The sequence below is a fragment of the Hippocampus comes genome, unplaced genomic scaffold, assembly GCF_001891065.2.
Source record: "Hippocampus comes isolate QL1 unplaced genomic scaffold, H_comes_QL1_v1.1 scaffold22, whole genome shotgun sequence".
NCBI lineage: Eukaryota > Metazoa > Chordata > Actinopteri > Syngnathiformes > Syngnathidae > Hippocampus > Hippocampus comes.
The window spans coordinates 6,676,537-6,690,344 of record NW_017806175.1 but is presented as its reverse complement, the minus strand read 5'-3'; the positions used below and the strand labels follow the sequence as shown (position 1 = coordinate 6,690,344).

Here is a 13,808-nt window from a genome sequence, read left to right as displayed (position 1 = left end):
GGGGGGAAAATTCCAGCCCCAGTAAACTACACACTGAGCAACACGACATGTGGTTGACATGACTATCATGAGGAGACCGAACAAGAAGTCACAAGAAGCCATCCCCAAAAAATGCACAGGAAGTCGGCCATTTTGATTTTCAGCGACCTATTTAAAGTCATTTTCGCCATTTTCCGACAATAATGCCAAATTCGTCCGATAGCTCCCAAATTTCAAAAAAGTACACTACACAAGTTGGCGAAGCTAAATTGTGATTTGGTCATTGTGGAGGTAAACTTTCAAGACGAGAAAAAGTCCTCATTCAAGGCTTTCATTGGCTAGACATGAAAGTAACACTTGAAATGTTTAATTTCACTGCCCCTCCTCAGCACGAAGGCGGCCTCCTTCATGTTGTGACACATTCTCTCTCTCTCTCCACACACACACACACACACACACACACACACACACACACACACACACACACACACACACACACACACACAAACACGCACAGCGAATATTTCACAGCCGTCATTTGTTTCAACCTGTCTCAAATATTCCGATAAGGAGTCTGGCTGCTCTTTGAAAAGCATTCACCTTTTCTGCCAGCGTTTTTTTTTTTTTTTCCTTGCTACAATAAAATAATCCGCCTATTGTTCCCCATCTCTATTTCTCATCCGGAGGGAATTCCTTTTTTTTTTTTTTTTCAGGGTTTTCGTGCTTTTTCACATCTCCAAAGTACCCCCAAATCCTCCAGCCTCGTCTGCACTTGAGAGGACTAAAATGTCATAAATCGGTCTCCTTCTGTACGTATTGCGCTAATTAAGAGCTCCTCTCCTCGCTGAGCTTTTCCATTTTTTTTCCCTTTTTGCCTCTCGAGACAACAAGAGATCCCGTAAATCTGAGGCATAAGTATAATGTGCACGCCAAAAATGAAAACGAATAAATAAATACAACACGGTAGCTCATTCTCACCGCTTGGAAATTTTGTTTTTCTGTCTTGTGGGCCGGAAACTGAGAAAATATTGCTTTTTATTTTGCGTCCCCCGAAATGCACCACGCGACCCGGGGATCCGCAAGTGGTCGATAATAGGCAAGGGCCAATCTCCCAGTTTGAAAATATACAGCGAATTTTAAAAGTCACGGTTTTAAAACTGGTAAAACTTGTTCTTGTTTTTGGTGTGAGCTGTCAGTAAGGATGTGTCCGCTTGGTCTCACACACTGTGCTTCTTTTTCAGATTTTTTAATCCACATTGGGTTCTTTTATGCCCAATAGTGTTAAGGGTGGAACAATCTGCTGTCATGCTTCTTGAAACTCCTTTTTGGAGGCCTGGGATACCGTGCATCTTTTTCAGGCTTTTGTGGTGCGCAGTTCGTGGTCACGTCATGCTCTTTTTCACCTGGTTTCTTTTTTACACTGTACACTGCAGTCACATTTATTTTTCAAACTTTTATGTAGCAAACTGCAATAATAATAAGAATACAAACAAAAGTCATTTGTCAGGATTTTTATTTTTATTTTTTTAAATCAAACTTTGACTGCGCTTTTTCACAGCGTGGTGCGAAAACGCTTAGCCACGTCGTCACTTCTCTGAAGTGTCTTCTTCAGACTTTTCTTTTGTGTCGCGCACTGCAGTCAAGTCATCACAGACTCACTTTATGCATCTTTTTCCGATTTGTGTCCGTATCAACTTATGCGTTCCATTATTTTGTATTTACTTGGATCCCTTTTCATCTTTTCTCGAAGCATAGTGTAATGGGCTTCTTTTTCCCATTTTTTTTTTTTGTTTTTTTTTGTGCATCTGAGTACATCTACACCACTATGTGTAAATACAGCATTCTTTAGGGTTGATCAATGTATCCAGCAGATCAAGTTTCAGCATATGGACACTAAAATGAAACGTGACAGCATGTGCAAGCGTCTGCAGATGCTTGTCAAAAAGATAAGACGCCTTTATGAGCGCATTAATCCCTCCTATTTATTTTTTTTAATCAATCTTCTGATGTAAAAATGAGGATTAGCATAGAAATTAAGAGACAAGTCAATTTGGCACCGTGCCTCGCTGTCGCCTTTGTCCCCTTGTTGTTTTTAAAGGGGGGGGGGGGGCTACACCGAGGCCAGTAGCAGAGTCCGCCGCCTCCAAATCTTTTTTTGCGGAGAAGTTATGTCGATTCCCAGCGGGAAGGGAAGCGAGAGCCAGACGACGACTCAAGATGACTTACAACAGATTTGAGGGTTTAACATGTCGCTATAGATTGATGCCATGCAGATCAGCCGCTCTCCCATGCGCAGCGCAAAGACACTTTTATCTGGAAATACTGAAAAGATTTAGACCAAGAGTAATAAAACAGGTTTTCAGCGCTCGTTGACAGTATGCCGTCTGCTAAAACAGGCTTTAAATACATTTTTTTACAACAGGTTTTATGTGCGCGTGCACGCACACACAGATATATACATAGACATATACATGTACATCTTCATCTACAAAAACATGAACATATACATATATACTGTATATTCTTTTTATATTGCATTGTTAATTTATCTGTGCTATACAGAAAAAAAATCATCTATCTTCCAAATTTGTGTTGTAATGTCTACTTTCACTCTGAGTCCCCGAGTGTCAAAACCTACATTTTCATATTCTTATTTTTATTCCATTTTATGTGAACTTTCTAATTTAATTATATATTGCTTTATTTTATATTCTATTTATATACATACATTCGTATATTCTTAAAACATTGTGGGCTTAAAAGAAAAAACACAGCTGTATCTCCAAATCGTCGTTTTTAATTTTTACCTATTTTATTTACTTTTATATTTTTGATCTTCACATTTCTTTTTACATATTGTCGCTGTCCCAAAAACATATATTTTTTTTTTACCAACATAAAAAAATCAGTTTTTTTTAGAAAGGGACATTGGAAAAAAACATGTAAATATGAATAAAAATACATAAACGATGCTCAACAATTCTGTTGAGCAAAATCCGACATCACTGATTTTTTAAAATTTTTTTTGGGGGACGCTTACATTTGTCGCTGTCACTCATCAATGAGACATACTTGGAACAAGACGTCATGCGTCTGTGACTTTTTCCGGTCTGTGCCGTGCATTAGGGGGTGTCCATTTTGACGGGCTTTGAAGCCGCGAGCGCTAATTGAGACAAGAAGCAGCGGAAGAGTGTTTTAATCGCGACGCTTCCACTCCCTTTATTGAGCAATTAGCTTCAAGAGGCTGCTCGCTCAACAAGGAATCCTAATTAGCTGCTTTAAGCGACGAGCGCTCTTAATCACCATCCGGAGTGTCCTTTATGGATCCCTCTGTGTCACCGGCACTAATATTGTTCTCAGCTCTGTTTTTCCACATTGGCCTGTGTGATTCTCGCGTTTGCGTGAGCGTAAATGTGATAACAGGTCAAGAGCCTCTTGTGCTATCCAAATGGATGCCATGGCGTGCCAGATGAGAAAATTAAGGCTGCGACTGGCAATGAATGGGCCTTCCCAGAACCGTTTTCACACCGAATCATCAAACTGTGAATTTCACCCAATATGGCGGACGGCCAGTTCAACACAGGTCCTTGAGACTTTTTCTTGCGTCCGTGTATTATCAACATGTCAAACAAAATTTGTGAGAATCAGCGAAACAGGTGTCAAAGGCTAAATTTTTCCCCGACCTTGCATCGTTTTTACACCGGATGGCCTTCCTGATGCATTGCACTCATTTTCATCTGGGTTTGGTAGCGGACAAGACAAGCAGTGGCTTGGAATTCGGGTCTAGTATATCCATTAGGATGTTAGCGTTCATGACTAGGATTTGAACCGTGGCCCACTGTGTCAAAGGCAGCAATCTATCATGTTACTCAGCAGCAAGGTAACAACGCAGGTTTTTAATCTATCATCGCTAGTTAGAAAGTAGTTAGCCCAGCATCGCTAGGTGGAAATGCATCGCTAGGTGGAAATGGAAACTCATTTATGTTCAACTGCACGAATGCTAGACTCAGCTAAATTCGATGGGACAGTAGTTAGGATATTCAATTCTGAAATGATTTGATCGTGACAGCCACATCAACAACCTGTTCAATTTTGGGTATGGTTCCTTGAGACTTTTTTATGGGTCCTGCTAGGATAAATATTTCCACTAAAATTAATGTTAATTGGCGATATTGGTCTCGGAGGAGAGTTACGTTCGAGGTTGCGTTTTGTTTACCTGCGGGATCTGGGTCGGTAGCATGCTTGTAGGGGTTGAACTTGGGCTTGGGCGCCACCACTGGGGCAAACTTTTTGGGCGCCTGTTGCTGCGACACGGAGATGCTGGCGCTGCCCGGCGACGGCGTGGTCTCCATCCTACCGGTCACCTGACCACCGTCGCCACTGTTGCCTGCGTTCCACATGCTTCTGGTGAGAAGAGAGAAAAATAGTCACATTTGCGGAAAAATGGCGAATCAGATGAGAACAAAGTCTTATTTTAGAGAAATGTTTTAATAAAGCTCTGCGTTGTCGAGTGAAACTGTTTCATATTTTTGTTATTTTAACACGAATAACATTGCAATGCTACGACAATAGCTATATGTTGAGAACAAAATCATATAAAGTGAATGACTGTAACAGTAAATATGTTTAATGCAAACAGAGGAATTATTTGGGGTTTTTCAACAACATGCACCCTCCACACTCTTCAAGTAATTAGGGAGGCGTGAGACCTGAGTGAACTTTTTAACTATTGAGTCAGTGCAGAAGACAAGCAGAAGCAAGGCGTGATCCTGTGATCTTGACACCTTTTAATGTGTCCAAAAGCCTGGAACAAGAAAACTATCAAAACGACTTTGAAGTGCCAAACCTTTTGTTGCTCTCTTTCTTGAGTTACAAAGCCCACAAATCAAAATGAGAGACAAAAGCGCACTCAACAACAACAACAACAGTAAAAATAATGAAATAAAAACATATTGGAGAAAAAAAAATGCTGCAATGCTGCTGTAACCGCTGCTGGTTTGACGCACTTCTCAAAAACCCTGTTTGGAATTCATACTTAATTGAACTTTCGCTAAGATACTGTTGCTAAGCTACTGTTGCGAAACCACATCTACTAAGATAATGCCATCAAGTGATGGAGACTGAGGACAACAACAATACAGCATAGTTAGCCCCCTTTCACTACAAACATTTTTTAAAAAGGAGTTAGCATTGATGGCAAATGCCCAGGCACATGAGCCAGGACAGCGTTAGCAAACAAGAGCGTAGCACTATTTTTGCCGGTTATTCTTTGCTTATGTTGGAGCCGAGTGAGGGATACTATTCCACTACTCTAGCTAAGCTACGGTTACTAAGCTAATGCTAACAAGCGAATGTAAATACAGTACAAAACAACAACTGTAACTATATAAGTATTTGTGTCTGAGTCCTGTAGCTAAGTAACTGTAACCAAGTTAGTTTTACGAAGGCAACTCAGGCAAGTGAAATAAGCAAAGAGGAAAACTACCAGAACTGAGCAGAACTGCGGAATGTCATTTAACATGAGATTGGTTATAAAGTATTTTGAACACGGACACGTCCCCAAACTGTAACTAAGTAACTGTTAATAAGTAACTGGAGCTAAGTAACTAATTATAAGCAATGTAAAGTCAGCAAAAAATATGGCGAAAAAGCTCATTATCTCAGTCGTTTGTTCCACTTCCCCTTTCAAAAAGAAAAAAAAAACTAACATTTGAGTTGTGCAGGTTGTAGGTCATAATAATGGCAAAAGGGGTTTTGAGTTAATTTATCTTTTTTCCAAGCTCACACACACAAAAAAAAAAAAAAAACAGCAATATGAAGACGGTGTGTACACTTTTTATGTTGACTTTACATTGATGTAAACACCTCAAATTTCGGGTTCCAAAGGGTGACAGTGTTCGCATTGTGGCTCTTTGCTTTGTAGCGGTTAAATTGTTCCCCAAAAAGGGAAACGGTGTGTTGACTGTGTTGATATTTGTCATAGCAAACAGCAACAAATAAATAAATAAATAAAACAAGAGTCAACAAGAAGGCTCTTTATCCACGAATCACATCAACTATTTCAACTATTTATATGGCAACATTTCTGCCGTCCTTCTCTTCCTCCTTCCCTTTCCTTGTTTGTCGGTTGCGCTGTCTTCTTATCCCGGCTGCGACTGATTCGGGGGGTTTACATTCTTATGGCTGGGGCCCACGCACAATCATCTTTTAATATCAGCTGAAAACCCGGCTCCTCACGTTTGATATCTTAACGCGGGATGTCTCACACCCACCTGTCCTTACACGCCTTTCACAAAAAAAAAAAAAAAAAAAAAAAACAAAGCGAGGTAAGGAAAAGGAAAATGATCAGAGGCGTGCGACACATTCAATGCGGCGCACACAATACACGCCGCCGCGCTTTGATCGCGACGTGTACAATCGCAGCGTGTCGTCGTTTTGTGCTTACCTGGTGCGAACGTGCGCGTTGGGCACGCCAGCGATTCAAACATCTGTCAGTGCCAGAAAGCTAACAAATAACGTGATGATGGCCATAGAACAGAAAATGGGACTTAGTGGGACATAGCGGTAGCTCAACAAACAAAAAACAATAACCCCCCCCCCCAAAAAAAAAAAACAACACACAAAGGCCTGAAAGTATGCAAAAGGGGGAAATGTGATGATGAAATGGGACATATTGCTGATTATGTTGTCCCGGGAAACGTGGAATGCGGAAAAAAGTGAGAATTTTGGCAGTGTGGAAAACGGCATTCTTTCTGCGTCAACTGATACGGTTAATGCTGGCATGAAAAGGGTGTGTGTGTGGGGAGGGGGGGGAACGGCGTGCTGCGGTTTGGTTTCAGGATAAGTGGCGCAAATCACAGAAAGGGCAAAAAAAAAAATCAAAAAAGCAAAGGTTTAAATAATCTAACTGGCATTTGATAATCTTTTTATCAAAGCAGAAGAAAAAACTGTTAAAATCGCGAATCGGATTTGTGGGAGCAAAAAATTTCATTTTATGGCCATATCGCTGACCCAAATTTGAGCTAAAAAGGACTAAATATTCGGAACGGTCATCAGTGTCAATCTCAACCACACGAAGATTCGTCACAAAGAGGATTTTTACGACGGACTGAGATGACGACAGAGCGTATAAAGGTACACAGATACGTATGTGTCTCTTCCTGGCGACGATGAGCAACAATTTCACAGTTGCTTTTCCAGGTAATCACACAACACAAAGTTGCATTAAACAATCTCCTGCTTTGACAATTTCCGAACTCATGATTCGTGTTAGTTAGCACGAGGCGCTACATAGCGTTCGACTTTTAGAGGTCAGAATCATCCAAAAATAAAAATTAAAAAAAATCGCCTTATCTGGAGCCGTAGAATGGAGGCATGTCCAAGGAAGATAACATTAAAAGATGGAGCGCGTGGATGCTTCATGACTATGCGCTACTACGCACAACAACATACATGTTGACATAATTATTGCTGCGGACAAATAATGCTGACCGTATTTCTAAAACCAGTTATTCGCAATACTGAGATGATCGAACAAGTACAGCAAGACAATTTTTATTTTAACTTTTACATCATGTCATCAACATTCTCGTTGGTCATTCCCGACTAAGGCGACCGACCGTGTCAATGTGACAAAGATTTGTTTGGTTTTTAGCCAGCACTCGCCATTTTGCTTCCCGACTCCATTAACCACCGTTCAATCAATTCATTTTTGTTACAGACAAATCCGGTCAATTGAGTTAAATCCTAACCGTCAATTAATATCTTCGTGATGCGAATTAAGTAAGAAACAAACAATCACAAAAAAAGGCCACATTTTTCACTCCACAAGTGCCATGTTTTAACCACCGACTTTGCGATTTTTCCTCCCGCTTGTCGTTGAGGAACTCGCTGCAGGTGTTTCTCTGCTGCATTAATTTTTCATGGCCGCCACGGAAGCCATCAAACAGAGACGCTCTGGTACACTGTCAAACATTTTTCTTTTGGGCATGACGTGCTTTCTAGCAAGGCTCAAGTAAGACACGTGAAACTGCCAGCTAAACTCCTTTCGCGAGATGCCGCCTAGATGGGCCGCTGTCATCCCAATGAAAACAGACCCCCCCCCCCCCCGCCCCAGAAAAAAAAAGTTTCCGTCCTGGGAGTAGAGTTAGCTCGCTCGGCTAGGCACCAATCAAAACATCACTTAAAACAGACACCATTCGCCGTACCACCTCAACGGGGTTGGGGGTGGGCGGCGGGGGGGTTGGCGGTGCTGACCGGGATTAGCACTTACGCTGGATGACGCAACAAGCGCGGGGGCCGCTCAGCCAGGCGAGCGGAAGCTCTAAAAAATTCAACGCTCCCATCCTAGCGAGCGAGCCCATGGCGGCAGTGGCAGGGGCGGCCGCTTTGGATACGCCTGAATGGCTGAGTGGGTTAACGCGACATTATACAAACAGCAGCGCCGACTTGACGTTTTTCCCGCATTTCTCGCCACCATACCACCTGGCGACTTTTTAGAAAAGCTGCGACGAGCAAGGAGTTCAAGCGGGTCGTCGTGGCAGACGAAGATTTTCAGGAGGCCCTTCCAAGGCTGACTGATGCACGGAGAGGTGTTCGGGACCTCTTTTGGGTGTTAAAAGTTTAATCGGGAGGAGGTAACAACAGTGTCAGACCACCGGCGAAGTCAAACACAGTGTTCTGAAACATAGCTACTGAAAACACTACATAAGAAACTTGACATGCTGTCCCACAGCAATAAAAATAATCGAAATGTCATTCTTTCACCATGAAATTTGATTACTTTTCCTAAAGGGATACAAAATACACAAATCTATTTTAAAGTCATAAGAATACCGTATTTTCCGCACTAAAAGGCTCACCTAAAAGCCGTCCATTTTCCTAAAAGCTCACTATTTTAGCTCATTATTTTTTCCTTCATTACTTGCAGTGTGCTTCTTTTCCCAAAATTGTCCTGGTGAGGTATCAATAAAGTTTCTTTTGGTGTGCACTGCTTTGAATGTTTCACATTTGTTTTGTTGATCGCATATTGATGATAATTGAGGCTACGGGTGTCCACTTGAATGGAGCTCCTCTACCTTTCCAACACCTCCTCGGGGTGGGTAGAATCTGTGACGACAAATTTGCCTGGCGACTTGTGACACGCTTCACCTGCGACACCTGCACGCAGTCGCCCACGTGTGAGCCGAATTAGCGGACATCTGACACAAAGCGGCCTCGACAACGCCGACGAGAAACGCCGCCAGCTAGCGTCACCTTTTTACAGTGTCCAAAGCAACTGCGAAAAACAACAAGAAAACTTTTTTACGCTCGTAACAACACTCAAACACTTGCTAAAGGCTGAAGCTACATGCTAACGCTCATTGTTTACGTCTGTCCACCGTTAGGTATCCTCTGCATTAAGGCAGCCACAGTACTGACATTCTGTACTTCTAGTTGTAAAGTTAAGTGTGTGAAAGTACTAGTTGAACTGTTTCAAGGTACAGCTTCTGAAAGGGACTTAAATCCAAAAGTTAAAAAGTAAGCAAACACAGTAATATCCCAAAGTTGTTGGGCTTTGTCTGAAAGGCACAGACGTTTGTCACCGTACAACAAACGTTTAATATCAGACGCTGGCTTTACAGGTGAAAAAGACACCGGCGGATCAAGGCCGCATTTTCAGTTACCGTTCCAATGCAGGACGCTAGCAGAATCTCTGCTCAAAATTTCGAGAAGGTACATGATTCCAGCAGCACCCGTGCGACTTTTTTTTCTTCTTTTCTTTTTTCAAGAGGAGCTTGGAGCAGTGAGAAAGAGCGCAAAGGATGCAATAAGTTTTATCCCGCCGCATAACGTGGCTAAATACACAGAGGATGATGAGAAGGTTAATCCATAAACCACAACACAAATACACATTTGTCCCCCGTTAGCTATTGTTATTGATAAGCATTCCGAATCTGATTGCCAACTGTGAATAGATACAAAGACGTAAAACACACGCACACGCGCACACACACACACACACACACACACACACACACACACACACACACACACACACATCATGCTCAATTATTTTATTTCAAATTAGAATGTGATTACTTTGTTTGATTATTCATTCGTGATCTTTACATTCCATTTCCTGTGTGTCATGTGTTTCCTTAATCTGATATCATTTTATGTGACTATTAGTTTTTGTTTTGTTTTTACTGATTAGCTTGTTTTTGACTGCAATAAATCAACGCTGTTTCCTCACTTATTCAATTGGGTTTTTTTTTTGTTTTTCAAAATCGAGGTTCATAAAAGCTCCATAATTAAAACAAGGGAACAACATCTGATATTTCATTTTATTAGTGCCCTGAATCTTCTTTTTAACTGATTAACTTATTTTTGATGACAATAATCAACCGCAAAATAGTTTGCGCACTCTTTCATTCAATTCAATTGTTTATTTCACACTCGAGGTTCGTCAAAGCTCCCTCATTAAAATTGAGGGAAGAAATAAAATCCAGATACGCAGAGAAAAGAACTATATTCAAAAACATCAACACTTAAAAAGTTCTCAAAAACATTTATTGTATCCATCTGGAATTTTCTGATGTGCGGAATACAGTTAGTTGTGTGTAAAAAGCTTTAAATAAACGTAACGGGACTCTATAATTATGACATCACATTGTTGCGTTTCTTCATTCAATTAAGTTTCCGTCACAATAAATGATGGGCGCCGCTCAAACATGTTGACAAAACGCTCAGGATGTTGTTGATGCCAGTTCAAGTTGGCCTTTGCTCCCTAATGACGGCACGGAGCCAAACTTGTTCCTGTAAATACGCCGAACGTGACTTGAACGCTGACTGACAGCCCGCGTCGGCGGGGGAGGAATCAAAAAGAAAAAAAAAAAAAACGGGACGGGCTTGCTCGGCTCGCTCCTTGATAAGTGCGCCGCGTCTCGGGAGTCGATCTCGCTCGCGTCTCGGGAGGTCGCTGAGTGACAGCTGTAAATATATCAACGTCGCAAAGCCGCGAGCCTCCGCCGAGGATTGCGCTCTTCTTTTAAAGGCAGGAATGCCACGCCGACAACAAACAAACCCAGGCATCTGCAAATCAATATGAGTCGCCTGATTAGCATGCCAAACATTCAGGTGCGGCAAGCATGAAAGGCTGGAAATGAAGGCCACACCTCTCCTGACACAAATTCATAACCCGCAACTTGTTCTCTTTGGCTTCCGAACAAGACTTTTTAGAAAGTTTTACTCGGGGTTACAGTGAACGAACTTTGACCGCAGCCTGTTCCGGTTAGTCTTTTTTTTTTTTTTTTTTTTGACGGCGAGACATCAAATTTCTCCGCCATGCTCCAATGACAAATAAAACTAAAGCGCAAACGTGTACTTAGGGGACGGCTTCTCGAGACTTTTTGGTGCGTCTGCTTATGATAGACCCGCCGACCGCGTTTCACGTGGCAAAGTTAAACCGGCTTCGGGGCCTGAATTTGGAAGTGAGAGACGCTCGCATGCAGGTAGCGCGCTACCACGCGCTAGCGCTAATAAGAAGCTCCAGGACAAGAAGGTTGCCTGTCAGATGAGAGCAATTAACTCTGGTTTGATGTGACATTTAATCGATTCAAGGCAACGTTGTTCCCTTACAGATAGGCTTTACTATTTTTCGTCTTTGCCCGAAACCTCTTCCGAAGCCAAAGCGCTGATTTGCTTATTTGCCACTGAAACCCCGCCTGCCTGAAAACACGTAGCCGCTGGCAACGATTGAATAATGTCCCGTCATTGTCACCGCTGTCATCTCCGGATTAACACGTTTGAATTTAATTTATTTTGCGAGGGGGGACGCCCATTGACATTTTGGGATGCAAAGACCGACCGATGAGGGCTTCAAGCTAAACAAGTCAAAGGCTCAAATGTTGCGCATCAAAGCACAGCGGACCGCTTTAGGAAAGTCAGTGCGCTGAGGATGAAAACTGTTTATCAGTGAAGCGGGATAAAATTTTAGACGATTACCGTTTGAAGTTTTACCATATTTACCGTAGCATTTGAGAACGGGGCTGCGGTGTCTTTCGGCATCTTCCGCAAGAGCAAAAAAATAAAAAATAAAAATGCGGGAAGACGAAGATGCGAAACATAGAAGAGAAATGGGGAGAGAGAGAGAGAGAGAGAGAGAAACAGGCCCACAGCATTTGAGAGCGGAGACAATGACTTTATTTCGCATAATTTTCAAGCCTCATTTTACGTGCTTGGTGAGTGCCTTCGTCATTCAAATTCGGCAAGGTCGTTTAACAACACTGATCTCTGTGGTATGTCAAATTGAGAAGTTATTTTCTGTTACCGGGGACTTGTTATTACATTATGTTATTACATGATTTCTTTAACTTTTGTTGTATCTTGTATTTTTTGTTTTGTTTTGTTTATTGAAGAAACTTTCATTTTCTGGAAAATTTACAGCTGGCAGTTTGTTTGTTTGTTTTTTTTAAATACAGTGTATGTAAGGGCGGCCCTAGCACGTCGACCTCACAGTGCAGAGGTACCAGGTTCAATTCCAGCTCCGGCCTGCGTGGGTTTTCTCCGGGTATTCCGGTTTCCTCCCACATTCCAAAAACATGCATGGCAGGCTGATTGAACGCTCCAAATTGTCCTTAAGTGTGAATGTGAGCGTGGATGGTTGTTGGTCTCTGTGTGCCCTGCGATTGGCTGGCAACCGGTTCAGGGTGTCCCCCGCCTACTGCCCGAAGACAGCTGGGATAGGCTCCAGCACCCACCGCGACCCTTGTGAGGATAAGCGGATCGGAAAATGGATGGATGGATGGAAACATTGTATGTCATTTCATCTGTTCCTGTTTACCAAACTGTACCGAACGTGACCTTGAAAGCAAGGTATGACCCGAACTGTGATTTCTGGCGCACCGTAAATACTGCACAATGATCTCCTTCATTGCTTCTTTTGCGTACGGGTGAGCGCTTTGCTGCTTCTTTACTGTGAACCCGTTTTCAAGCCAAAAGCAGCGGAAAACAAGTTTTTTTCTGATTCAACTACGCCCGCTGACCAGATGCTCCGCGCAACGTCAACTTCCACGCAGCTCAACAACAACAACATTTGCTGAAAGGGAGCTCGGCTCAATGCAAAGCTAAGGAGGTAAACATGGGGAAAGTGGGAACGTCTAATCCCCGTGGTGAGTGTACTGTACAAGATTGGCGGATTAGTGTGGATTTTGGGGATTTCTTCTCGGCCATATGCTGCTAAAAAGCCACGACAGTTTGCTTAATGACACAAACTATTCTCACCGGCAATTAAGAGAGTTGACGTCGCCAACGTTTGGAAGATGACAAAAGCTTGGGTATTGTTTCCGTTGTCGATATGCAGACGATTGAAACTTGTATCGGGGTTTTGGGCTCAGGCGTGTAATCCCTTCCCTCCCTGGCAAGGCCGCATAGCCGCCGCTCGTCAATGGCACTTTGTCTACAGATGACTTTAAGAGCCTGGCTATCTTCCGCGTAGCAACGGCGTCCCCGTTTTCTCAACGGCGCCTGATGAAAGAGGCCGAGACTGATTTCTCCACTTTCTTGACTTTTAAAAACGGCGCATACGCAAACGTGTTTTTGGGGAAACGGGCAAGAGCTAGGCCGATTTCTCCAGCCCTTCTTTTGAGAAGGAAGAAGACTAACTCGTACACAAAACAATGAGCAGCTCTAGGCCCCCGTGAAAGAAAAAAAAAAAACTTCCACTGTGTCAGAGTGCGCCAAGGTTTCCTCATTCTGTATTTTGCACAATACAAAATGACTCAAACCGCAGAAGGCAAAAACGGCAAAAGACGACGCAAACTGTAGAGCAGCGGTCCCCAAACTTTTTC

The 13,808-nt window shown here is 42.6% G+C and overlaps 1 protein-coding gene and 1 long non-coding RNA gene across 8 annotated transcripts in view; both read right to left on the bottom strand.

Annotated features, from left to right (window-relative positions):
* Nucleotides 1-13,808, bottom strand: part of lpp (LIM domain containing preferred translocation partner in lipoma) — a 93,373-nt gene that overhangs the window by 56,584 nt on the left and 22,981 nt on the right. For 4 of the 7 annotated variants that reach the window (XM_019897198.1, XM_019897201.1, XM_019897200.1 and 1 more), the window contains exon 3: nt 4,196-4,383. In XM_019897198.1, the coding sequence (XP_019752757.1) occupies nt 4,196-4,379 (184 nt within the window). In that variant the 5' untranslated portion in view covers nt 4,380-4,383. The remainder of the gene's footprint in view (nt 1-4,195; nt 4,384-13,808) is intronic. The other 3 variants (XM_019897202.1, XM_019897204.1, XM_019897203.1) reach the window with 1 other exon arrangement.
* On the bottom strand, nt 2,999-4,189 carry LOC109532365 (uncharacterized). Its single transcript, XR_002171365.1, has 2 exons — nt 4,093-4,189; nt 2,999-3,572 (listed from the first exon to the last, which is right to left on the bottom strand). It is a non-coding gene; the product is annotated as an uncharacterized LOC109532365 (long non-coding RNA).